General features: G+C 43.8%; 1 protein-coding gene across 3 annotated transcripts in view; it reads left to right on the forward strand.

Moving 5' to 3' along the window:
• The window catches only part of tafa5a (TAFA chemokine like family member 5a), a 93,009-nt gene that overhangs the window by 59,187 nt on the left and 6,220 nt on the right, over window positions 1-27,602 (forward strand). For 2 of the 3 annotated variants that reach the window (XR_004765989.1, XR_004765988.1), the window contains 2 exons: window positions 21,619-21,746; window positions 27,321-27,474. Coding sequence is in view for 1 of the 3 variants with exons in the window: in XM_035424409.1 (XP_035280300.1) it covers window positions 21,619-21,746 (128 nt within the window). In the remaining 2 variants the exon portion in view is untranslated. The remainder of the gene's footprint in view (window positions 1-21,618; window positions 21,747-27,320; window positions 27,475-27,602) is intronic. The other variant, XM_035424409.1, reaches the window with a different exon arrangement.

Below are 27,602 nucleotides of genomic sequence, written 5' to 3' on the forward strand. Positions count from 1 at the left end.
CTTTCATCATCTCCCGCCATGGAGCAGGAGGGGGGGGGGGGGGGGGGGGGTTTACACGGCTTCCTAAAATGCGGCGGATGTTTAAAACCTTGCTTGCTGGGGCCGGGGCCGGGAACGGGACCAGCCCGTCAGCCTTGCCTTCGGGGACGTCGTCCAGCCCGCCTTAACCGAAAAGCATTCAGAGCCGTGTCACCCCGAAGGGATGAGCGTAATTAAACCGCCTTCCTTATTCATCACGGCTTTCTGCGGAGCGGTGCGTTTGAATATGTATCTCTGAGACTGCGGGCACAGCGGTCCCAACTATTTGGATAAGTCAGTTATTCGGCACTGCTGCAGTGTATATATTTATTTATACGTTTTTTTTCCCTGAAGTTTTCTTCGAAGGGCTCACAGCGTTTGTTGTAAAAATCTGAGCGCTGTCACTCACGGCGACCTGCTTTCTCAGTTCTGGCGCTGTCACCCAGCCTGCGCTCATCTCTCAGTCTCTGTTGTCTCTCGGTCCCACGCTGTCATGTTGTGCTCATTTTCAGACTTGTTTATCAGGCAGACACGTCCCCTGAATGGGCCCTTCTTGCGATGCCCAAGGAGGCCCCGTTGTGGACTTTGAAAGAGAGGCTGTTCGCGAACCGCGTGAGCGTGACGTGCCCGGATCTGCCTGTGGTGTTGGACCCCGCGGCAGAGCGGTAAAGCGCAAAGGGCCGTGACGCTGCTGCTTGTGATAGACACGGCCGTGGAGACAGTATAGACTGGGGTCTAGGCCCCTGGAGTGGAAAAGCAAGTGAGATTTCACTCATTTCTAATCCCCTGCTTCTTCTGGAGGTCATCAGTGCAGTGCTGCCAAAATGCTGCTGGGTGCCAGTGCAGTGGCCCTACAGGGTCTCAGTCAGTAGCACAGTGCAGTGGCCCTACAGGGTCTCAGTCAGTAGCACAGTGCAGTGGCCCTACAGGGTCTCTGTCAGTAGCACAGTGCAGTGGCCCTACAGGGTCTCTGTCAGTAGCACAGTGCAGTGACTCTACAGGGTCTCAGTCAGTAGCACAGTGCAGTGGCCCTACAGGGTCTCAGTCAGTAGCACAGTGCAGTGGCCCTACAGGGTCTCAGTCAGTAGCACAGTGCAGTGGCCCTACAGGGTGTCAGTCAGTATCACAGTGCCGTGGCTCTACAGGGTCTCAGTCAGCAGCACAGTGCAGTGGCCCTACAGGGTCTATGTCAGTGACTGCAGTGTGTCAACACAGTGATTCTACGGGGTCACTGCAGTGGCAAAGTGATATTAGGCCTTCAGTATCTTAATGTAGTCATACAATAATATTGCACACTTGCAGAGCAGAGATACAGTGTTAATGTAGTAACCCAGTGCAGTGGTACAGTGGTAATGCAGGGTCTCAGTCACAGCATACTGGGTGCAGTGATAGTTAACCTGTAGAGCTAACCTCCAGTGTATCAGTACAGTGGTAGAGTGATATTATAGGGTCTCAGCGCAGTTGTAAAGTGACGCTACTATGATTAAAACTCTAACACGGGGAGATGGAAGTCATTTCAGGAGGTTCGGACTGCGTTTGTTGTCGCCGATGCGTAATTGTCTCGATGTCACGCCCATCAACAACCCAGATGGCCTGGCTTTGGAACAGATGAAGGTAGAGCTGTCACAACTTCCACCTCCCCCAGCCCCCCCCACGCCCCCCCCCCCCTGGAAACAATCCGCGGCGAGACTGTGAGAAAAAAAAAAAAATCCTCTGTGGTACAAAATTCCATAATGAATGCGGTACTGAAAATAGCATTTGGTTCCCGCAGCCCAAAAGAGGACTGCGTAAGCATTTCCGTCTCTCTCTCTCTCTCTCTCTCTCTCTCTCTCTGCTTAAATATAGACTCTCCTTATCTGTAAATTCATGCTCTCTGGCCTTTTTCATCATCGGCAACAATGCGACAGGGTGCTGATATTGATTTCTATTAAGGAGAGGGAGACAGAGAAGGTTCTATTGTGAGGTAATCTTAAGTGCCGCGGGCCCTGGGCTGATTAGAGTGCCTGAGGAGCCTGTGCTGGATGAAATTATATCTCTCAGTCCTCCAGGAGCTCGAGAGACACAGAGGTAAATACATAGTTTTTTTTTTCTTTCTTTCTTTCTTAACCACAGGCCCACATGTGATATTGATACTGTTTCGTATTCAACCAATGACAGAGACAGAGGCAGGGAGAGAGAGAGAGAGAGAGACAGGAGTTCAGTCTTTATCGGCATGCAGTCAATTGAGTAACAGGAAGAGCATGTTTAGCCATGGTAGCAAATATGTCAGATTTTATTTATTCCTGTTTGTTTTTTTTTCCACTTTTTTTCTGGATTCATCCATTGAGAACAAACTGTCTCACAATATTGACCCTATGTGAGACAGACAGATGGTAGATGTGCAATAAAAAAAGTGCAACGATACACTATGCACTCCATTATCAGGAGAAACATCCATAAATTAATTTATCACTATAAAGGGAGGTTAAATGTGGTTTGGCTGTCAGATTAAAATGGTCACTGGTACATGAAAGGACATAGTTTCAGTTTATTTAGATATAGATTACATTATAAAATGGCTGCTGGTATGCTTTGTTTTGACCTTTAGCATATTTAACATTCTGTCTTGGGCTTTTCCTTAGTAAAGTTCCTTAACTTAAGATGGCAGATGGTAACCAGCTGGTGAATGTTTAATAAATTGGCACAAGTACCACTAAATGTACTTTTATTTGTGCTGCCATTGCTCTGCATCTGGCAATAAAATACCAGTGCTAAGACTAAACTGTCATATGTGCATATTTTGTGCCCCTGAATATAGAGTACACAATTAATATACTATAAAATATACTTTATACAAAATCAACCTAGGGAAAAAACCTACATCTATAATCTATAATCTATAATCTATACGGAGCCCATCTGGGCACAGCAGCTAAAACCAGCGTGACCAGCTACATTTCTAAACCGGTCTTGTGATGGTCTTAGCTGGAATTTACAGCAGGGAAGCCCATAGATAGTCGTGCACCAGTGGGCTTGATACCTATTCTGAAGAGACAGCGAGGTTATCAGTCCATTAAGCTCACAGTGATGGGTCTGGTGAAGAGCTCCTGTGGCAAGGTCTGTTTGAGAAGGGATGGAGGCCGTCTGGATTCACAAGCTAATAATTTACATGCTGCCGGAGTATCTGCACCTATCGGCAGGGTGTGTTTTCTTCCGTGTGAATGTGCAACTCATTTCTGAGGTAAAAGCAATAATGAGCATATGGGGGGGGGTGGTAGGTCTCCTGCTGCTTTTGCGACACGGCTTCCATCTTAAAATAATTTGTGTTTCAAAAATGACCGTCTGATTGCGGGTCTCATTAACGCAACACAGTGACCTGGATGCGATCCAGACACATCGCTGACTTCGAGGCGCGGCTGAGTTTGAAGGTATTTACCAACACAAACACGGTCTAGCAAATTGAGCAGGCATCAAAACTAATTTGCCAAATGGCGTTTATGAAAAACAGGAAAAGATGTGCACTTAGTTTTGGGCGGGTGTTGATACTGAGGCCAGACCTCCATGTTTCACTGGGACAGCAGTGATGACGAGGGGGGCCCTGGGCGTATGGGATTGGAAGGCTGAGAATGGCGTTTTGCGGAAAGAGTGGGTTTTGGGTGGGCGTGGGTGGGGTGATTCTGGTACTGGAGGGGCTTCTGTAGCTGCCAGGATGCATACAACACCGTACTGCCGCCCCAAAGCCATGGACTGACAAGCGCAGGCGAACGTTTGGAGGCGCCCAACGCGTGCTGCCACCTCCTGGTGGCGTGCGTGATCTGCAGCCGGCCTCTGAGCTGGCGAGGGCCGTGGGGACGCCAATCAAAGCCCCCGAAGCTACAGGAGGGGATTTTCGCATCATCTCCGCCGCGGTCAGATCTAATCCGGAGTCTGATTTACTTGTGCTCGTGCCACGGCAATGCGGTGCTGTTCAAACGGAATTTACATGGAACTAAAATGAGAGCGGAAAGGTTTTTTCTAAAATAATTTAAAAAAAGATAAATATAGGAAGACCAGTGAACTTCCCCAAGATGGCTGAAGAGAAACTGTAACTGTGTGAAGGTCATGCAAGGTGACAAAGCTGATATGTTTGTGGAAAGCCCTCATACACAGTGCTGTGCTGTGACTAATTACTACAATTCACTGCTCACTCTCTAGATCAATCAAGGGCATTGTATTGGTGGATTTCCTTTGACGTATTCAGCTCAAGTTGCTCCTTGCCAGAATACCCTTTTTGCAGGGATACCATGAAGTTGAGGAAGCATCCAAAGAGTTTGTTCAGCCCAGCTGCCAAGCAGCAATATCTGCAAACTCCAATAAAGGCTATGGGTTGTCATCTGTGTTCAGTGCAATATTATTTCACCAGTGAATTGAGTAATTTTTGGATTGTGGACAAAAACGTTATTCAATATTCTGCAGCTTGCAAGGCTACCTAGAAGGCTGCAAATCTAGGTGCAACAGAAACATTAGCATAAAAATGAAATTCTGCAAAACATTTAGGAAAAATGAAAAACAAATTATTTTAAAATGTTTGTCTCTTGTTTTCTTGTTTGTGTCATCCAGAAAAATACAGAAAAGGAACATATGGTCATAAGGAAATTCAAAGACTGGAGGTTTTATTTTAAATAAATACCTATGTATTGGTTTTGATTTAACATTGAACAGTAATTTAAATGAACATTAATTTATCTTCGAAAAACCTGCTGGTCATACATATTGAGGATGTATTTATCAAATATCATAAGGAGTGACAGATGACTCTGTCTTCAGATACAGCCAATTCCTGGTAATTGCATATTGGATAGTTTGTAATTGTTTTATTGAATAGTATTTAGTGGATGTTTTAATGACACAAAATACTCACTATTGTTGGGCCTCCATTTAATGGATTGCCTGTCCATTGGAACAAATGAGCATTTTAGCAAACAAAGAACTAGACCGCACCAGTATGTACCCACAACACTGTCTTCTGGTTCTATGTACCTTTTAGTGTACCAAATAGTACCCCCTCCTGCCCGGCTATACAACTTACATACACCTCTGAGTGTTCTTTGAATCTCTGACTGGCTCGGGAATATTTTGTGTGAGCCTGTAGGGTTCTATTTCTAGAATGTCTGCAGGAGAGGTCCCGTGACGTTCCTTTGGCCGTCCCTCTATTGCAGTGAAAGTTCTTGTCCCGAACATCTCCGCCGTGTTATTTTTAAAGCCCCTGCAGGACATCTTGGCACAATGAGCAGTATATATTCAGAGTGATGTACTTCCCTAATTTCCCATACAGGAGCCACAGCTTAATTCAGTTCCGCACTGCTAAACCTGTCTGAAGTGCTTGCGGTTGTTAGAGTGGTTAAAACCAGTTGATAACATTGATTGTTATTGATGCTGTAATGGCTGGAGTGTGCATCTCTTGCTGCAATGAATCAATAACATATAGAGGCTACTGAGGCAGCTTTCCTACCTGTATCTTTTATATTAACTTTTCGTTTTTCTAGCCTTTCTCTTTTGCATTTGATGTCACGAGTAACTGATATGTAAGGTTTTTTAGTTTAACCTTAGTCTTTCTCTACGCACACTTTCTCTTCTCTCACTAAATAAGTGTTGTACAAGAGCTCAAGACGAAATCACATTTTATTCACATTTTGTCCCCTTACCTGCCTTGCAGATGGATTCATCATATTGTCTTCAGTCAGAAAAAAAAATGCAATTTCATTCCCATTATAGGAATAGTCATCCAACAGCTGTGCTACCATGCATTTTCATGGTTATCAGTGATGCACTGTGTATTGCTGCTTCTGTTCAGACTCTCGCCCATTATACTTGGTCCTTAGTGAATTTTAGCTTTAGCGCCCACAATGCAGTCTTAAGCCTTCATCAAGCTGATGTTCCAGGCCGTCTTGAATGGGTATTTCTGTAGAATTGCATTCCTTAAAGTACAGTGCTGGCCAGAGGATGTTGGAACTTTCTTGAATTCCCTCTCAAGAGACCAAAATAAACCCCCAAGAACGGGGAAAATAAATCAGCTTTTTGAAATGCAGTTAAAAAAGTGTTTTACTCTTATTTAGCTGCAAACTACGATCTGTTTAGGGGACCAGTAATCAACAAGAGTTAGCAAGGCTGCCATCTGCTCATTGTCGATTGTAGGACTGAATAATTGTTGAGAGTCCGTCTCTGGTCCACTAAAGTGTGAACAGCTGCATCAGTTTGGGATAACTAGCTTCACCAATTTTTCATATTTTAAAATACATTTTTCTATGTTTTGTCACTGTGGAGATATGGATGTGCATTTCATCTTAATCCCATCTCCATCAACGGAGTGAGTGGATGAATTAAATGAACATTGTCATTTTGTTTATGTTGCTAAATTGCAATATTCCGGTAATGACTATGCGGTGGTTTAGCTGGGACTGCATGAAATTCCCACCGCAAATTAACTACATTTCAGAGATATTGCTGTGGGTCATAGTAGTAGCCTATTGTACTGTGAGTAGCTAATTCTTTAAAACAGGCACTCCTAATTAAATGATGTTTGCTATTGTTGTTTCTTTAATATGCATCCACCATGCAGCACAAGTGAAATATGAAGTACATATGAAAATAAATACATTCCCCTACATTAATTCCGTGCCTTAATAAATCAGTTCCTTCTCATCTTGCTGATGCATGCTGGTTGCCTCATAGCTCCAGTAAATACTCTGCCAAGTTAGCGGTCAAGGCTAACATTTTGTGCTTGTTTTTCTTATTGGACTGCACTGGCTGCACAGCTTACACAGGCACGTTGCACTAGCGCCCGTCAGTGCCAGTCGAGTTGGCGTTGCGTGAGAAAGCGGATAGAAGTCCCCAGGAGCACACTTATTAGCTCTGGCTCTTAGGACAAGCATAGGCTAGACCCTGTTGTTGTTGTTCCCTGCCTGGCCTATGTCAGGTCACACATCTACATGTAGAGCCTGGGGAGAGGCATGGGTACACCATACTCTAGGCCAACTGGGCGTGGATTTTGTTTACATTGCATTACAGGCATTTAGCAGATGCTCTTATCCAGAGCGACTTACATTGTATCCAGTTATACAGCAGGATATATACTGGAGCAATCCAGGTTAAGGACCTTGCTCAAGGGTACAACGGCAGTGTCCTACCGGGGAATCGAACCTGCGGCCATTAGGTTACAAGACCAACTCCTTAGCCATTATACTGCACTGCCGACCGTGGCTTTGAACGTAAAAGACTGGGTGTGTATCAGCCATCGAGAGTGAGCCGTAACTGGGCCCGCTCCTGCACAGCCCTGTTCCTCTGTGGGAATTAATGCCCCCCCCCCCCCCTCCCCTTGGGGAATGACTCTAAACACACTTTCCAGCCAGCCCTGATACCTCTCGCTTTCGGTAACAAAGTTAACTCGCAGCTCTCTCCGGGAGCAGTGCGTTAAGCTCAGATCCAGTAATGTTATGTAAATTAATTTCTTTTATCCATGTGATCTCTCTCTCTGTGGGAATGGAACCTTTTTTTTTTCGCTTTATAAATATTAAAAGGGTTTTATCTGAATGATCTGTGGGAAGAAATTCTGAAATTTGCTGAAATTCCATCAAGTAATGAGTGATATATTTCAGCTTATATTTCTTTTTAGATATGCCTCAGTACAGTTAGTGCAGTGGAACTAAGTACTAAAATGATGTAATGGCTTGGTTGTACTCTATTCTTTTTCATAGTACATTTAAAGTACTATGAAAGTATCTTCAGAACCGTTATCTGTTGAACACTCCATAGCAAATCAGTTGCAAACATATTTTGATGACTACATTAGAACCGCAGAGATGCAAACCCTTAAGGACTAACTGGCATGGAATCAGAAGTAGCATATGCAATTATGCCTTACTGATATCAAGCTATTTTGGCTGATGCAAAAAGGCAAGTATTAAACAATATAGCTTGATGAAGCAAACTGCTGGGGAATGTCTTTTTGGTAAGGTCATGAACTACAGCTGCGGACTGCACCTGCGTTATTCTCTGAAAATGTGCGATGTAGCTGCGATAATGTATACAGCTGTTCAGAACATCAAGCCAGACTAACTGGTCGGAACAAAAGCTAGCATTACACACTGACCCTCCAGGAATGGAATTGGGCGCTTCAGTTTTAATGAAATCCCAATTACCGCTGGTTTGATTATTGGACAATTTAAATTACAATCTCTAACTACAAAATTAGGCAACAGTAATGTCAGTGCGGAATCAAATTAAAACGACTAATTGGATGTACTTTTGTGTCACGCTCAAATAAATGAATATTTCTGAAATAAATAAAATTTCCGATGCTTTTGTCTGATCGCAACCGTATTTTTATTGCGTTATAATGGCTTAAAGCACTTGACATTAAAAAGTTCGCATGTCAAAAAAAAAAAAAAAAAAACCGGAAGAAACAGGAAGTTTTCTTCTAGAGATATTGTAATTTGACGCCTCGGGTGCAGTGCGTGTCCTCAGAGCGAGTCGCTCCGCGTTCTTCGGCGGCTTTCTAATGGAAGCGCAGGTGAGAGGCAATCTCGTCGGGCGGACCGGCGCGTTCCGCTGCGTGATTGCTGCTGTTAGTGCATCTCTCGCTGGGTTTTATCCGCGCTCGCATTCACACCCCCGTTTAACGGCAGGTCTCCCCGTCATTACGGGAAATGGATTTCAGTGCGCCCGTCGCCGGAGTGGGCTGTGCGGTAGCTGGTTGTGTGTTGTTTGGAGCGGATGGTGCATGTGGTCATCCGCCACTCAGTGTTTTCTGTTTTTTTGTGTGTGTGTTTCTCATTGATGTTTGAGCTGGACTGAGAAGGAAGTTTGAGTTCGAGGCTACATACAGGCTCAGGAAAATAAAGCCATAGGAGTACTGCATGCTGCTGTTTGAGGACACATAACAATGCACAAAAGTACAAAATGATCATAAAAAAAAATACTAAAATAATAATAATGACTATGATGATGATGACAATAATAATAATAGTAATAATAATCATAATTTTTGTGTTTTGCCTTATCATATGAAAAGCAACCTATTTTTATTTACTTCCAGATTTTCTTGTCAAAATATCTGGAAATATCTGATTTTAAGCCCTTTAGGATTGATTTCTTCAAGGAAGTCAAGTCTGGCAATGAAAGATGTCTGATTGAAGTTTAATTTAATCTAGCCCTGGGGCACACGTGCAAATCCACACACAGCAGCTACAGCAAGCGGCAAAACAAATTTGCACAGCGATGTCTAAAAATACATTATTTGCAAGACATTTCAGGCAAATGTTCCTGTGTAGCCAGAGAGCACCTGCCACAACTACAGGTTTACAGTTAGCACGTCGTCAGTTTATTTTGCCGGTTTGTGTGCGAGATAAGCTTTCAAGGTTATTAACCTTTTCTAAGGGTCTGGCGTGAGTGACGCGTTCAGGAATCATACCTGCTTCCGTCAGGAAACAGCCGCTGAGCATTATTCCTTCGTGCCCCTTGGCTCGGCCTATCGCTCGCTGTGATCACAGTGCAGCTGCTTCCGTGTGACTCTTAACAGATCTGTTCTTAAACAGATACCGGGCCTACATGCCCGCAGCCGCCTGACGTACTTAATCAAATGGCTTTGTTTCTTACTGTGTGCTGTAGTATTGGTTTATTTCACTGTAATTTATTAGGTATGTTATCGTCTTTGTGTCATTTTTAGTATCCCAGTCATTTAGGCCATGTGGTACAAAGGGTAGAAAACGAAGCTTGTAAAAAATTTTTTAAAAATTGGTGATTGGTTTGATTCCCAGCTGGGGCAATGCCATTGTACCCTTGAGTGACGTGGTTAAGCTGAATTGCTTCAAAAACACATTTTTAAAAAAGCAGCTGTGGATATCAGTTCTATGTGAAATGTAATATGTGCAAGTTACTCTGGATAACAGTATCTGCTTACTTCCAAAATGTGAATGGCATGCAAATTTAGTTTCCTGAATACATCCGTAGAAAGTTTCCAGGGGATAATTTTCAGGGGTATTTTAGTTGTTGTTTCGCTGCTGTTTGTCTTTTGTATTCCATCATTGTGAATGATGTAGGATCGTAAATGGCACTATACTGATTGAGTAAACACTCAGGTGTTTGTAAAAGTCTATTGTCTCCGTGCTGGATCCGCGGGAGCTTGGCGGTAGTGACTGTCTCTCAAACAGAAGGCTGTGTTATCCTCTCTCTAATGAAACATGCCAGGAAGGACTTGATGGGCAAGGAGAGGTTGAGAAAAGGACTGGTGTGTGTGCGTGTGTGTATGTGTGTGTGTGCGCGTGTGCGGTGTGGTGTAAGTGCATCTGAAAACCCCCCACAACAGCAACGTTTCCGCATTCATATAATTACTCTCCAAAGAGCAGTGGAAAATTACAGTCACTTTGCCGGTTGTCCTTGGGCCCGTGTGGTGGTATTGTGGTAATAACAAACGACGCTCGCTCGCGGGACATGCATCATTATCACCCCCCCCCCCGCACCCGCCACCCATCCATCTGGGCTGGGGGGACCATTTAAACCAGGCAAAAAGTGCACATCCTTCCTTGTTGTCATGTAGGGCAATTTTCATAAGAGGGTGTGATGGGACATCTGCCTGACAAAAATTCCTTTTATTACCGTGGCGGAAAGCATGTGCGTGTGCGTGTGTGCGTTGTGCGAGTGCAGGCGGGAGGGAGGCAAAAAACATGCAGGGGAAAGAAAAAGATAAATGATGCTTCCTTCACCCAGGAAGGACGGTGAATTAAGGAGTGTATTAATATGCATTACGGATGCGGGCTGGTTCCATTGCGCCCCCGCCGAGCCTCGGAGTCAGATGAAAGAAGCGATGCTTTCAGAATACGCCGGCCTCGTTGGAGTATGAGTGGTAACTGCGTGTCCCGTCTGTGCACTGAGGACCATGTGACCTGGGGGGGGGGCGTGGGCCAATCAGGGCAGACCTCAGAGTAGCATGGAGGTGTTTGTGCCTCGAGCTCTGCGGTACAGACGGTCACTGCTTTAGATCTCCACCTCAGCACACAGGGCCCACTGCTCAGTGAACTCTCCTTCCTGTCAAAGCGGAAAAAATGCTTTATTGCAGTGCGCCATATTGTTGAAATATCGGAGCATGGACATTTTGTCAAAAGCATATCAGCTATGAGAATCCTGCAGCCGTTTCCAGACAACTGTGGAAATCACACCCCGTCAATATTAGTAATCATCATAATTAATGAAAGTGTTTGAAATCGCTTGGAGTGGGAATAGTACTGATGAGTGGTTTACTGCAGGCCAGATACAATTATATTTACTCGTCTCAAAATGACACCCACACTGTCACATGTACTATAGTGCTTGCACATTACTATGTGGATTCACACTGCGATAAGTCTTTCTGTTGTTCAGCTTTGGAGATACTGTGCTATTCTGTATTGCCCTGATTAAAATGATTTTCCAGAAAGAAAAAAAAAGGTCAGAGGTCCAGTGAGATAGTTGTCCCAGGAACAAAGGATTCAGGAAAGGGCATCCTACACAGCCAGTGGAGGGATGTGACCTGTAAGGATGGCACTGGTGCTGTTCCTGCATTGTCCTGAATTTGTACCAGTCATAGATCCAGATCAGATTGAACCAGTAAGGCACAAAGTCATTGAGTCATAGATTAGTTCACATTGAACCAGACAGTTACCCAGCCATATATTAGTTCACATTGAACCAGAAAGGTACCCCGCCATAGATTAGTTCACATTGAACCAGAAAGGTACTTTTTACAGAAGCGCTCGGTAAAGTCTGAAGAGCACTGAAGAAGTTGGTACCAAATAACCATGACTGTAATGACTGTGATCCAATAAGACCGCGTAAACAAAGAGGGATATGCAGGCCGGTAATGCATTTCACAGCACAGCAGCTCAGGAAGTTGCATTTCTTTTTCACGTTCTGGGTCACTGTTATGTCAGATGCAGTTGGGGTATAATGGGCAGAGAGGAAATTAGACTTTGGGCTTCCATTTCACAAGGCTCTTAAGAACCTTGGTGATGCTGGAGTCAGGCCTTGTGGTTATGGTAGTACAGTAAGTGTTGTGCCGTTACTAAGGCAACGGGGAAGGGGGAGGGGGGGGGCACTGATTGGATGAGATCAAGATGAAACCTGTGCTGCAAATTTCAGGAAGAGCTATCACTGTAAAAATATACTGCCGACCTCACATCACACAGGCATATAAACATAGTGTCTTTGCCTTATGAACCATGTAAGGAATTCTGAGGGAACCTGATTAGATATTCTTTTTCCCTGACATTCCATAATTACTTGAGATGAATTAATTCCAAAGCGTCATCATATGAAGACTCAAAAGTCACATACAAAAATAATTTAGGTTTGTGTCTTGCATTTTGGCTTATACGTTTAGGGCTAGAATGATTCTGCCCTTGACGCACGTGTCCACACGTATGTACGCACAGATGCATAAAGAAACAGAAACAGGGACGTGTAAAATGTGAGAGCGGCTCATTTGCCCTCGGTTTATAACTGCTGCTTTTTGCGTGTTTATTTCCTTATTTTGTGTGACATCACAACTTTATTGAGCTCCTGATGTAGGAAAGCGGTGCAAATGCTGAGGCGCGGAGGGGCAGTGTTTTACTATTTACTTTCAGGGAAATGGCGAAGAAAGACTCGGCGGTGTTCTCCGGGAGCCCTGCTGATTGCCAAGTCTTTCAAATATCTTCGAATTTGTCCAGGGACAATGCAGCCCGAGGAATAATACACCTGCCACCTCCACTCAGCCTCGGGTTTTGACAAGAGCACTCCGCTCTCTGTTTAAACGCCAAAACGGCATCAGAGCAGAGCGGGCCCGGCTTCTCTCTCTTCCCACCCGCTGTGTATTTTTTTTAAAACCGGCCCGTTTTATGAGCGAGGGAACGTCCCGGTCCGTCTTTCTTCCCTTCTCCCTCCGAAGCCGTCAAGCTGAGCCGTGCCGGGGCGCCGCGTTCCCCGGGGGTCCCGCCGCGGGCCGAGATTGAGCGGTTCCCCCCCCCCGCCCCCGGTTTGGAAAAGTGAATTCCCCGAACTGGCTTCTTTTTTTGACTCGAATGACAAATGAGCTATCGATTAGTTGTTTGCGATGCGGTGGAGGCGCGGCCTGATCGCGCGCGATGGGCCTTATTTCGCGAGCTTTTCGGAGATGGCGGCTCAAACGAGGGGGCGCCCGTGGAGAGGTCCCACAACATTTATGTAGCCCGGGATCGGCGTGTGTTTGTTTTCTCTCAGTTTGCTGAAACTTCAGTTATAGACAGACAAGAAGCCAATTAACACAAAGGCTGTGTTAACATTGTATCTCCGGGCTTTTCTAGTTACATCATGATCCTCTCTAACCTCTCTCCCCTCTGACAATATTCACCCCATATACCCCGCCCAAAATAAATAAATAAACAAATAAAATTAAACGAAAAATATAAAATAAATAAAATAAAGATGTCCTGAATAACCTCTGGTCCTGTCTGCCACACATTGATCTGGAGACGAACCAATTTTCAAATGCCCAACCAATCAGATATACGGAGGACTCAGTCATAACCAGCCTGCCTCCATGTAACGTCAGCAAACCCTGGAGCGTTGTTTCGGTAACCTTTGGAATCGATTTGAGCTGATTCTTTTAAATGTCAGGAGTAGCACTCTGGCAGTGACTGTCTACAGACATTTGTCAGCCTGTTAAATACACAGCACTGCAAACTCTTTGAAGAAACTGATACTTATTAATTATCAGAACTGCATAAATGCGAACATCCAATTATGGAAATGAACATTTTATGGTGCACCTTCCCAATGAAACTTTCCTTCTTGAAGTTTACACTTCGATTAACATTTTGCTTCAATTACCCTTCTTTGTTGTAGAGGAGAAAGATGTTCCAAGGTAAACTGATCTTCTCAGCAGTGGAAAATCCTTTGATTAGACTGTCTGGGTTGCATTGAATTTAGCTGTTATTGAGCTTTGTTTTAACTGTACAATTACATAAAGTGTCAAGGTTTTTTCCATATATTTATGTTAGTTACACTTTCCACAAGGAACTCATTGAAGTTTTAAAAGTATATACGTTTTGTAAGAAATCTGCTGTTACAATTAGCCAGAGATTAGTCAGTGATTGAATTTCTCTCTTAGATCTTTTTTCCAGCCCTGCCCTTTTTTCATTTGAATTACATGAAGGATTTACCATCAGCAGTAGTGCTTACAACTTTTTGCCTGAATTTGAAAGAAAAAGAAGGGACCATCACAGCTTTTCTTTGTGAGGCTCTGTTCCTACAGAAGGATTGCATACCCTTCTTCTGTAAGTCAGGCTTGATCTGAAAAGCTGGGACAGCCACGGCGATGTGACGAAGTATTAGCAAAGCATTACTCTTAAACATTTAAATAATCTGCTGGGCCGCGATGGGAGACGCCCCCTCGTTTATCGTCTCAATAACGCCTGTCTGCCGATGTGGACTGCGGCTCGGGAGAGCGACTCCGCCCCTCTGTCTTAACGACACCACCGCGACACACCTGGGATCAGGACATCGCTCAGGTTTAATGGAGACCCCAGGAATTGGGAGCGGAATGCGTTTAACCGCTCACCTGTAGAAAAAGGCGTGTCTGCTTCCTGACTGCACCACCGACCGCCAGGTCTAAGTCAGTGGACCAGCGTTGGGCCCACTGGAACTTCTGAAGCTTTCTCCCTGTCCGAGTTTTATATCCGGTGTTATAAGAGATGTGCGTTGATGAAGGTGAATTCAGGGTTGTGTTCTCATGGGGAGTTTTATTAAAGGAAGATTCCCCAAGAGGACCCACAAAAGAAAATGCTCCACTCTGTTAAAAAAAAGTAATTTTCTTTTCAGTTTTAACAAGTATAAACATGATAAAAGACACAAGAGTCTCTTTGGTGGTTAAATCTGGAGTGAACATTTTTCTTTTTATGAACTCTTCCCATCACCCAGTACTGTGGAAAACAGGGGGTTTAACTTAAAATGTGTCTCAACACACAATCTGGACTCATTTTCATATTGCATTCCTTTAAAAACAAGTTTTTAGAAACAAGTTCAGAGCTTGCCACTAAGAATGAGACAAAGATTTGTATTATTCAAATGCACGAACACGCATCACAAAGCAAATTCTTGGACCTATGCTCAAATGCTAATTCAGACAAGGAGTAATATCCTTGTTCCAGGTGAGACTAAAATAGCAGAATACTATTTGATACTATTCATTTCCCTGTGTATGAAGGTTAATTGTTTCTTTACAGTAAGTAACACATTACACAGGGGACTTATGGAAAAATCAAATGCTTTATGTTTACAGTCGCCATTGTGCTAGAGGCATTTTTTATTGCATATTGTTATAACAGTAATAACATTTAACAATGCTTCTGTGGTTGTATGTATTACAATAATAATGACAATAACAATAATGATGTTATTGCTGTTTGTTAAATGATCCTGGAGGACAAGGCGCTGGTTGGGGTTGACCTTTCCGCAGTTAGCCCACAGAGTCTGTGAGCAGCGTAAGAAATGTCAGAGACGCTCTGTGTCTCACCGATATCGTCTGCTCTCTCCGCCCCACACTCCCGCTCACACTCCCGCTCACGCTCACGCTCGTTTGCGCTCTGGCTGGCTTTTCGCGGGCCTTCCGAACAAACATCTCTGCACCAGACTCTGGTGGGAGAACTTGTGTGTGTGTGTGTGTGTGTGTGTGTCTGTGAGTGAGTGAGAAAAGACCAGACCGTGAACCATAAAAGCACGAAGCAAGGACAAGTCCTTTTTAATGAATATTGTTACTTTTATCGAGGTGAAGTAATGGCTTGCTCCTAATATTTCACATTGTCCGTGTTTGAGTCAGAATGCAAATTTCACAAACCTTCAAAGGCCAAGTAAGTGCCAGGCCATTTTGTAGCAAATGCACTAGGCTGTTTCATAGGGTTTTAATCAGCCAGCTGACAGGCCTACCAAACGGGTGGAATAATTGCATTAAAATCATGCACTTGCCTGAAAAATGCTTGAATGTAAATGGCTAATTTAGCGAAATTCTTTTTGCCTTCTTGCCTTTTGATTTTTTAAAATTGCAAATTCAGCATTGGAGGCCAACTGCGGAGGTGGTGGAAAAATAATGTTTGTTGTGCCGGAGCACCGTTAATGAAGAAGATGGTGCTCATCGTTTGATTCTGTGCAGCACAAGAAATATCTAAGGGGATCAACAGGACACAGTGGAGCAATTTCGAATCTACAGGAGCTTCTTTCTCAGTCAATGCTACTTTTAAAGATGATTAAAAAAAAAAATGTTTATAAAATGTTGAAGTTCGGGGGGGGGGGGGGGGTAAGGTTAAGAGTGAAATGAGGGGGGGTTTGAAGTGTGCGGGGGTATTAGCGACGGCCCGCGGTGGCCCGGCGGGTCCAGGAGCGCCGGGGCGAAACGGAGACGCGGCGAATTTGCTTAAAAGGGTCTTTCAGCCGTCATTACCGCGCGGCGGCCCGGCCGGAATGCTAATGCTGGAGGCCAGCGGGCGGGCCGGCGGGCGGGCGTCGCTCCCGCGTCCCGGCAAAGAGACCCCGGCCGCCAGCCTGCTACTGCAGGGGGACCTGGGCCGCGTGGAGAAGCTTCCGGAACTGCTGCTGATTTAGGGGGGGCGCTTTCTGCGACGTATAAGCTTGTCATTATTTTGTACAACCCCCCGGCGCGTGAGAAGCCATGAGCACGCAGTGTCTGCATGCGCTCCAGACTTATTAGGTTGTCAGAGGTGAATTGCGGCGTCCTGCTCCGCACTACCAGTGGATTTCGAGATGTAGGCATTAGCTGTGAGAGTGTGAAATCAGTTTAATTTACAAGAGGCCCTTAAGAAACGCGGTTGTAATAACATAAGCGCCCGAAAAGATAGCCACTTATGTTTAATAGTGGCAGTTTGTCGGTATTGGGGAGGTAACGAGATGAGAGCCTGATTTCCATAATAATGTAATCGGACATATTTGATTTCCGTGTAATACACAACGCGTTTTATTGTCCGTTATGAACTGCATCGGGTGAACAATTATTAAAACAGTTAAGGGGCTGTTACTGTACGGCTGCTGGTTTGCATCCAGAGTCACGACTTCCAAGTGAGGCACTGTTATCGTACTGCTCATTAAGGGCCATAACCTGGATTGCTTTTGTATTCGGTGGACGAAACTGGAATCTTAACCGCATCGCCACGGTCATTAATTGCATTGCTAGGCAACCGAGATGATGTCATGTTAAGAGCAGTGAAGTGGCCCCGCCCCTGTTTTGGTTTATTTTTGGTAAGTGCCATTTTGAGATGAAACCTCTCTGGAGGGAGGGCAGCCCTGCGTGTGCGCTACCCTGGGAAGAGTTGCATCGTGGGTCCTCTCCTGCCATGCCGTGCTTTATACCGCATTAAGCTGAATTTATTACCCAGGGTTCCCAGCTGTTGACATGATTGTGATATACTATTTCACAGAGATAGTGTCCCACCGTGGGTGTAATGATGTTATTTCTGTCTTATCTTCGCAAGATGAACCGTGTGCCGATACCTTCCTGGAGGTAGATTAGATCCAGGTTGTTTATATTTCATAACAGAAATTGCCTTGCGAATGCTGTTGCTCGCGCCCTGTCTCTATTGAGCCGGTGCGACGGAAACGGTCGGGTAATGAAGGACACAACAACGTTGAGTGTGAAATTGATTAAAATGTTATCTAAAGCCTTATTTTTTTTTACCTCCAAAGGCCTCGTGTATCACTGATATATAACACATCCAGGGGCCATATCAGATAAGACGTGTGAAATGTAAGAATTTAATTCAATCCCATCTCTGAGATGTAAGCAGGTCTCTTTGTCTTGTTTTATAGTAAATTGGATTAATAATTGGGGCTAACAGGCTATCGCAATCACATTGCCAGTTTCCAAAAGCTCCGGGAGGACATATTACCTTATTAAGCGGGCCGTATAACATTTAATTTTCTTTATCATCTCCAGTCTCTCTGGCAAATTGTAATTTAGCTTTGGACATAGAGAGCTGCTTGAATGGTGTAAATGACTAGGGGCCTGCTCACCTTTTAAATACAGGGCCAGATATCCTGTGCGTTTCTTTACAATAAATCATCTTCAAGTGCGCCTTACGTTTAAAGAAGATCCCAGATGTACTCTCGTTTCTTACTAGATGGGGCAGAGATATGTTTTTATTTTTTATTTTTATGCTCATGCATTTGCTCTCCCAGACATGTGCTTCGTTACGCTCACAGTGAAACCTGTCAATCACGACCCGAGCTGGGCTGCATTGATATATCAGCCTTGCCGCTCGCCAGTTGAGAACTTGGAAACTTGGAGGGAGTTGCCATGGGAATAATTCAGTGCCTTTGTGAGGTCGCAGAGACACAGTAATACAGCGCTAGCAGAACCCAAGCCTGTCTTGATGAGCTGAGCTTTATGTTTCTCTGTTAGCAGGGTCATCACCAGGGTCATCTTTTATTTTGTTTGCGTGTTCCCTGAGAGTGTCACAGTGCAGCTATATTAAGCTTGTCAACATTTTACCTCATATGACCATTGTCGTGAACTATGGATAAAGCCAAAGAGCCTCAGCGTTGCTTACAGCCAACCTGACGAAGGTGAGGACGAGTCATCTCGGTGAATCGGAAGGGTTTTAGTTCCTGTGAACTAACGAACGCAGGCCTCACTCTAGATTTTACCTTGCGTTCCCGCGAGAATCGCAGCGGCATCAGAACGAATAGGTAGCGAGGTCGATGCCGAAATTGCGTGGAAACTGCGGTGAACTAATTGTGGATCTCAGCATCATGGAATAAAACCAAGAGCAGCGGGAGAGATATCAGATCCGTTCTCTTCCCACGAGCGCGCAGCTATTTATAGTCGCCGTGGCGACGAGATGTCCTCCGTGACACACAGACTGATAGCGAGTGTCTAATTATACATGTACCCCATTGTGACCACGTAGTATTTCAATGCACTAGTTTGCTAAATATATAGAAGTGTGTTTTTTTCCCCGTTAGGTGCAATGCTCAAAATAGCAATTAAAAGAAACCTAGCAGTGAAATAAATCCACACTTGCTCTGTGCTCTGAGCTGAGAGCTGGGCTCGGTGAGTGTGGAATTGTTTTTATAGATGTGCTGACATTGGCACAGCCATGTTCCTCCATGGCGTACCTTTCTTCCAATTATTATTTCCTCTGTAAAATGAGGCTGGGGAATAAAAGTACCCCCCCCCCACATCTCTCTCTCTCTCTCTGTCTCTCTCTGTCTCTCTCTCTCTCTCTTTCCCTCTATCTCTCTCTCTCTCTCTCTCTCTCTTTTTCATTCTCTCAGGGCCAATTGGGGGGCCATGGTATGCATTGTGAGTGCCCTAGTTTTTTATAAATAGACATTTGTGTACGGTAAGATATAAAAACAATCTGCCTTAGATGAAAAGGCTCACAGATCGCATGATTTCGGATGGAGGCCTCTGTTTCCTTTTTTAATGTCATTCTTTTTTGTACTAATTTTTTTTTTTTGGTCGGGTTCATTGCTGCTTGCAGCCCGTGCAGGCGAATTGGCGCTCAGCGGTGAACTGCTTGGCCTGGACTGATGCGCACACTCCGGAGAGCCCAGGTTCCTGGTGTCTGGGCGGGGTGTCATGTGTGAATGATCCCCCTCATACGTGTGAAGGCTTTTCCCAGACAAGGTTGACTGACAGGCTGAGAGAACTGGGTTGCTCTGATGGTCTACTGGGCGATCACTGTTCAGGTGTAGTCCTCCATATCTCATTTAGAGTGGCCCAGTGCCTCCCTCCCACTGTTCATTACCTTCCTGTTGTCTCTGTGGCAATAGTAATAAAAAAATACTACTACAACTACTACTATTACTAGTACTAGTACTACTACAACTGTTGCTACTACAGTACTACTAGTACTGCTACTACTGCTGCTGCTGCTACTACTACTACTAACAATAAATAATAATAATAATAATAATAATAATAACAATAAAAGGAATAAGCAAAATAAGAGAATATGTACAGTATTTTATTCATTTAATTTCACTGTGCATCAGTGTGAGTAGTTTTAATCTGTCATTTGAAAGCAGGCAGGGGCTTTGCATTTCTAACCTTGGGAGGGTTGTCGGTTCCTCAGTGCACACAGGTCGTGTTACCTGTTAGCGATCGGTAATCAGCTATGGCAGGGTGCAGAGTTTCAGATCCCTAAGGTTCGTATGTCAGCTCTATGCAATTTATTGTTTTTCCGGAAGCATGCATCCTCGCTTTTTGCAGTCTGATGAGCTCTCCTGCAGATGTTATCTTCTTTTCATGATTCTCTTATACTGTAAATTCTCAAAGCATGAAACAGTTTTATACCAGAAAATACATTAGCATGGTAGTATGGGAATATGATCATATGGGAAATGGCATTAAAGTGAGATCTCATTTAGAGTATTGTAGATCTATTGTATTGCACTTCCTTTTTTCGTTTAATTTTTTGTTAATTTTTTTTTCAACAAGATCTAGAACAGATATATAATATTTCACACATATTTTGCTGCTTAAATACAAAAGGTTTTTTGAAGTTTTGAATTTTTGGGATGATTTAAAACTGCTGTTCTGTTTCCATTAGTAGGTCCACTTCAAGTCCAAGTGGACATAAACATAAAGTTTCAGGTTTAAAAACACAGATTTAGTGCAATAGGGCTCCTGTAAACTGGAGTGGCTGTGCCTAACCGTAACACATAAATGGGGTTCACACCCCTGCTAAAGTGATTTCAGAGTCTATTATCACTAAAGGAAGCAGTTTTGAAATTCCAGTGGTGATCAGTTATGAAAAAAAAAACATGTAGATCTGTTGATGAGTATTGTGTCGGATTAATGTCAAACATGGAGATTGAAGTTTTTCTTTGCTTCAGCTACGGGGCCCGTTAGATATGCTGAAGTAGCCCTGATACTCTGATGTAAAGGCGAGGACTAACTTTTAAGCGGCAGGTAAGGATTAAAGAGATCTAATCTAGGTGATATTGTGACAGGGAAAAAAGGAAATTCGCTGTGGAATATTTAATGCAAGTCTGTCAGGCCTACATGGGAGAGAACAGGGCTCCCTGGTGGAGAATACCGGGGGAAGCAAATACACTTTCATTGTCGGTGCCTGGATTAAAGTGATCAACCTCTTTTAAAGAGGATTAGAACACAATTAAAATAACAGATGAGGGAGATCAGTTTGAAAGTCAGCTCATTTCACAGAGTGCTATGTGTGTGCATGCATGTGTGTGTGTGTGTGTGTGTGTATGAGGACACATGCTGTATATACGTGTGTGTGTGTGTGTGTGTGTGAGGACATATGCTGTATGTACGTGTGTGTGTGTGTGTGTGTGTGTGTGTGTGTATGAGGACATATGCTGTATGTACGTGTGTGTGTGTGTGTGTGTGTGTTTGTGTGTGAGGACATATGCTGTATGTACGTGTGTGTGTGTGTGTTTGTGTGTGAGTGTGCGTATGAGGACACATGCTGTATGTACGTGTGTGTGTGTGTGTTTGTGTGTGAGTGTGCGTATGAGGACACATGCTGTATGTACGTGTGTGTGTGTGTGTGTGTGTGTGTGTGAGTGTGCGTATGCATGCGTGTATTGTGTTAACCCTCCTTCTGCCTATCCCCACAGCTCGCATCGTGAGGACCAGGCAGTGGTGTGAGATGATGCCGTGTTTGGACGATGAAGGCTGTGACCTGTTAGTGAACAAATCTGGCTGGACTTGTACACAGCCTGGGGGGAGAGTCAAAACAACAACGGTAAGTCAAGTAGCACAGGGCACTGGGCGGGTGGGGGGGTGGGGGGTGGGGGTTGCGGGCTGAGGGGGGGTATGGGGGTTTTTCTGGCAGGGGAGACCTCCCTGTGTTTCTAGAGGGCTCTCTTGTGTGCAGAAAAGCTTTTAACAATCTCTCAATGTGCCAATGTTGTCTCAATATCAATGTTTGTTGAAAGCTAACTGAACAGCTCCCAGAACTGCAAGCAATCTGGAACCTTCCGTGGTTACTGACAGCCTGTTCACCAAAACAGACCCAAAGTAAACCGTCCTGTTTGCTTATTTACCCCTTTCACCGTATGCAATCAGATGGAATTAGCGTGGCCTTTGACATTTGCTACATTGAGTAACTCAAGGCAGATCTGCCCGATGAACCTTTCCAGAAAGGGAAGGGCTGGCTCCAGGAGGAAATCCCACATTTCAGCTTCAATTGGAAACCGCAGCTCAATTAGCATAAGTCTCACAGCGCCAGCGAAGAGGCCAGACTCCCTCCTCCTGAATAAATGATTTCAAGGTTTACAGAATGTGCTTGATAAAAACAGCATAGGCTTGGCCCTATGGGTGAAAATGCATGTGCATCCGGAATCCAGAGTTTGTTTTAGTAATAAATCGAAAAAAAACCCCATCTAAACCCCGTTGATGTTCTTATTCGTGCAGTTACACAGTTGGAATTACAGGGTTAGCAGGAAAGATCAGGTTTGTTTTTAATTATTCTTGCTTTCATTTTTAATTGTTTGATCCATGCTTCTGTTCAGGTTCTGGGGTTTCATATCTATAGGCAGTTTGAGAAACAGCTCACTTCCTCCTGCACAATAAGTTGTGAACGCAGGCACAAAAAATCTGGCTGTGGCCAGTTTCCCCTTAAGTGCAGGTCTGTTTCAAGTGGCCCTAGAGTTAAATTAGAAATTATGTCTTATAATTTTCTTTTTATTTTAATCATTTTTTTCCTATAAATTCACATAGGGAATGCCCCTTCAGGACCTTTACTGTAGGAATGAAAATATTTAATTTCAGTATTCTTTGGTTTTGCATAACCAATTTATGTTACTGAATAGCTGAGTAACATGCTCTCTCCTCTTAGTCTACATTATTGAACTGCTGTTACATTTTTAAAGTCTCATATCAAAATTAAATGTTACATCACTCCTGTAGCCTTGCTCGTAAAAATAATTAACAACTACCCTGTCTCCTAGAATAATGTTTTCCAAAATAGTGTATGGATTGATTTACACTCATGTTAAGGTGAACTCATAGGTGAAATTCTAGGTGCTATATCTGAGCAACGTGACATTTTCATGGACCAAAGCCTTATATATCCATACATTTGATATGAAAGATGTGTGGAGTAGAAATATGGTGTATTATTTTTTATGGAGGGTAAAAATGATATTTTTATTAGCTTCGCCAGTGTTGCCTGAAAGCAGTTCTCCATTCATGTGGTATCTCTATTCCAGTGCTGCTTTTTAGAGTACAAATGGGCGGGTGACAGGTCGTCAGTGGAGACTCTAGAAATAATATATGCTCATAACATATAATAAATAAATGATCATAATGTCCACTACTTGTGAAGGATTCTGGTGTTGCATGTGGGCCTTACAGGGGGATATGGTGCATTTCATTATATATATATATATATATATATATATATATATATATATATATACAGTGTCACTTGGGTGTTCTTTATTTGGCAGCTGTTTCCATGGAAACATACCCCAATCTTTCAATGTTTAAAATAATATATCAAGAATATCACAAGTCAATCTTTGACTGTCTACACAGAGGCTCATGAAAGTATTTCATTAACTTCTGGTTGATTCTTCTCATTGCTTCAAGATGAAAATTACTCGCATCGAAATTCCAAGTGGGTGGCACTGCCTCCCTGCAGAATTTGAAGCAGCTGTGCTACTGAACTCTTCAGTGTTCATCAGTTGCTGACTGGTTTACCTATAGAGTGCGTGTATTGTAAACAGAAAATGATATAAATTTTCCTAATTATGGAACAGCTCTAGTAGCCTCTTGACTGGAGAGCCACTGTGAAAGCTAATTTGATACAATTTTAAAACGCTTAATTTCTAGCCAGCGGCAGAAAAGTATTGTGTTGTTTTCGTGTGCTTTGTTGTCACTGGGATTGTCAATCACCTGTGATGTCCCGTGATGATGGCGTTATTTTGTTAAAGAAGTCGTCCCCGAAACCGTATTTCTCTGTAATTGCTTATTGCTTCGGTTTTTTTTCCCCCACGAGCGGCGAATGTTTCGTGCTTTATTTCGCCCACCGCTGGTTTATTGGTCGATTAAACAACGGAAAACGCTGCATCTCCCTTCGCGTGCCGTTGCTGGGAGCGGCTGAATATTACCAGAAAAGTTCAATAAAACGACGGCCTGTAGGATTCTGAAATTATCTCGGGACTTGCGCCGATATTTCTGACAGTTTAATATGCCGACTATTTCAGGACGATTCGCGATTCCCTGTGAAAAAGAAAAGGAAAGCATCACTCTTTTTGACAGTTGCCTTCATTAATGTAAAGCAGTATATTTGTCTTGTCGTTCCCAAAGAAGTGTGCAAGTTGTGATTATTGGATGGTGTGATCTGCAGGGTGTGATGTGTTGGATGATATCTCTGTGCCAAAAGGATGATGCAATTTAAGTGATGATTGCTGATGTTATCTGTGGATATCGGTATAGTAAGGGAAAGAGGGAGGGAAGGGAAAGATCTGTGTTGATGATAGAACTTATAACTTCTCTACACATTAAAATATAATGATAGTCCCAGATGGCGTATCTGCCTCTATATTTTTTCAAATCCTTGTATTAAGATCAATTTTTCACATGGTGATGCTTCAGATCTTGAAATCATTGCATTACACTATGTATGTATATATGTATGTACTGTATCATGCATGTATGCATGTGTACATGTATGTATGTACTGAATGTATGCATGTATGCATGTGTATATGTATGTATGTATGTAGCAGGGGTGTAGCACAAAATTCCGGGCCCTATACATTAGCAATCTCTGTGGGCCTCCTTTTTCTCTTGATCCATGTCTCTCATGCATCAATCCAGACTTTTCGAGGGCCCTCCCGCCATTCGGGCCCTGGGTAGTCAGTCCCACTTTTCCCCCCACTACGACGCCCCTGTATGTATGTATGTATGTGTTTAAATATATAATTTATTAGTAATTATTTATTTGTCATATGCATAGTGTACATGTTGTTTTAGAAATTCCTTGGTCTTTATGGTTGAATCATTCCTTGAAATGCACTTTCTGTCTGCGGGCTGCTTGTCTTACAGATGTATGACAGATGTATTTCATTTCTTTTTATGGAATATGTGCGCCTAAACTAATGTAAGAATGTCACTGGAAATGTGTCTGAAATGTTATGTAATCAAGGCACTTTTTTATTATTATTTACTTACAAGGCATTTTCTCTTTGGCAGTTTCAGATGGTTGTGTAATTGAGAAATATAAATTCCTAATTAAAAGTGTCGTAGTTTTGTTTCAAGCCACAGAACGTGAAAACCATGCAAGAGACATTTGCAAGCCACTGTGTTCCGCAGGCTGTGAAAATATTTGTCATACAATCTCAGAATCTCACATCCACAGACCTTGTGTGCTGTTTTCAGAGGCATGCAAACCTGTCAGCCACAGCTGTGTCACAATTTTTCAAAACTATCATCTGTCGGCCATCTTTCTACTGTACCGGTGTTTTGGAAACCCTGTACGAATGCTCTGAGACGGTGCCGAATTATCTGCACAACAGATGAACAATCACTTAATCAAACGGATTCCCTTTTTCATTTCTCCAGTACGTTGATTGTAACTTGTCGACTTAGGCACTTAATTACCAGAATACGTGAAGGCTTTATCATATTGCTCTACCCAGCGGTTGGGCGTTTAATTAAAGAAAATGTATGTCTTTGGTGTTGAGGGGGAATTGATGATTACTGTAAGCAGTAATATTTCACAGCCGAGCGTGCTGTGGGTACACGGGGTGGGGTGCGGTGGGAGCGGGAGAGCTGTGCTCCCAGCGAGTGCAGTGTCATGTGCTCACGTCCAATTCCCGTCCTCTCAGGGTAGCGCTGAATCTTGAAAACGGCCTTCCTGTTTGCACAGAGTTGTCTCTCCCTAAGCCAGGGCTGTGCTGTTATCGCTGGGTGACTGAGTCTTCCCTGTCACGCGCTTCAGAAGCAATAGCAGCCATGAGCATAGCTGGACTAATCAATACGGTGTGTCCGTGCGCTTGTTTATATTTTGTGCGCGCATGCGTGCGTGCGCATGTGTGTGTGTGTGTGTGTGTGTGTGTGTGTGTGTGTGCGTACGCGCGTTTGTGTGTGTGTGTGTGCGTACGCGCGTTTGTGTGTGTGTGTGTGTGTGCGTACGCGCGTTTGTGTGTGTGTGTGTACGTCTGTTCATGGTCTATAAAAAAAGCTCATTTGATTGGAGGCGTGAGGATGCTGGAGCGGAAAGCGAGGAGAGCCGCAGATCGCGGGTGGTCGGGCGCTAGCCGCCGCTGGTACCAACACCGCCTCTCTAATTGATCCCACTGGGCCAGTCGGCACCACGGGGCACAGCCAGACGAGGGTATAACACAGTCTCCAAAGAGAGGACAGCTGCTCCTCCGTGCACACAAACACAGGGCCGACTGTGCTGCCGTTGCTCAGGCTGTTACCGTGCGTTTCCCCGGAGATGCAGGGTTAACAGCGCGTCTGAAAGAGTCCATAAAAATGTTCCATTCCGGAGGTGGGAAAAAAAAGCTACTGGGACTTGTATTAAAAATACACAATGCGTTGTGTGTAGTGGGAGCGCGGGGGGGGGGGGGGGGGGGGGGGGTGTTTATATGGTAGAATGCTCACATGGTTTGCTTTTCATGGCGGCAGTTGCACTGCATTTCCGTGAAAGTGCCGATTGATTCAAACTGCGGCGTACGATAGCGCGGTTTCGTCTGAATTGTATTTTTTATTGTTGCTTTGAAGGGTTTTATCTGTTGCATCATGGGTCAGAGAGTCACTGCTGGTTCTTGAGGAAAATGCCATGTCACTCTCTGATGTCACTGATGTCACTGCCAATCACATTCGGCCTTGTGAGTTCACTTCATTTCACCAGCAGCGCTGACTCCACTACTGTTGAGGTCAAGGGTGGTCAGAGAGGTCAGATCAGGGAGATAGGCTTTCCAAACATTTCTTCTTAAGGCTATAGCAACCTTGTTTCTCCATAGATAAAATTAATTCATGAAACAACCTGTTGTTTGCCCTTCAGACAAAAAAATATAGAGATATATTGCTGACCCATATCACTTTGCTTATCAATTTAATATGCTTCTCTTATAACTGGGATCATATTAAGGCCTTACTGTTGCTGTTTTGTTTTGTTTTTTTAACTGTCAGAAAATGTACTGCAAATATCAGTTTTTTTTTTTTTTTTCGCTACCGGGTTGTTCTGTCAGTGTTCATGTTGCTTCACTCCATAAACTGAGGACCTACTCATCAATCTGCAAAAAAAAAAAATTTAATAAAATAAACAGAAAAAAACCCAAAAACATCCCTGTGATTTCAGGCTCTTTGAAGTGCCGGAGCACCCATTCAAATACACACAAACATGGCGGAGAGGCTAGCACACCTGACAGCGCGAAACCCAACCACTCGGCGAGAACAGACACGAACAAAACTGCAAACTGCAAAGCCACAGCGGGCCGTAGCGACACAGCAAGGTACAACATAACTGTCACTCCCTCACATCGGCTTCACACTGCATGCGTTGCCAGTGGACGTTTCGTTTTGGGTTCAAATCTGTGGGGCAGAATGTGTGTGGTATACTGATTTTTGAAAAGTGAGAAAT

The sequence above is a fragment of the Anguilla anguilla genome, chromosome 7, assembly GCF_013347855.1.
Source record: "Anguilla anguilla isolate fAngAng1 chromosome 7, fAngAng1.pri, whole genome shotgun sequence".
In the NCBI taxonomy this organism is placed as follows: Eukaryota; Metazoa; Chordata; class Actinopteri; order Anguilliformes; family Anguillidae; genus Anguilla; species Anguilla anguilla.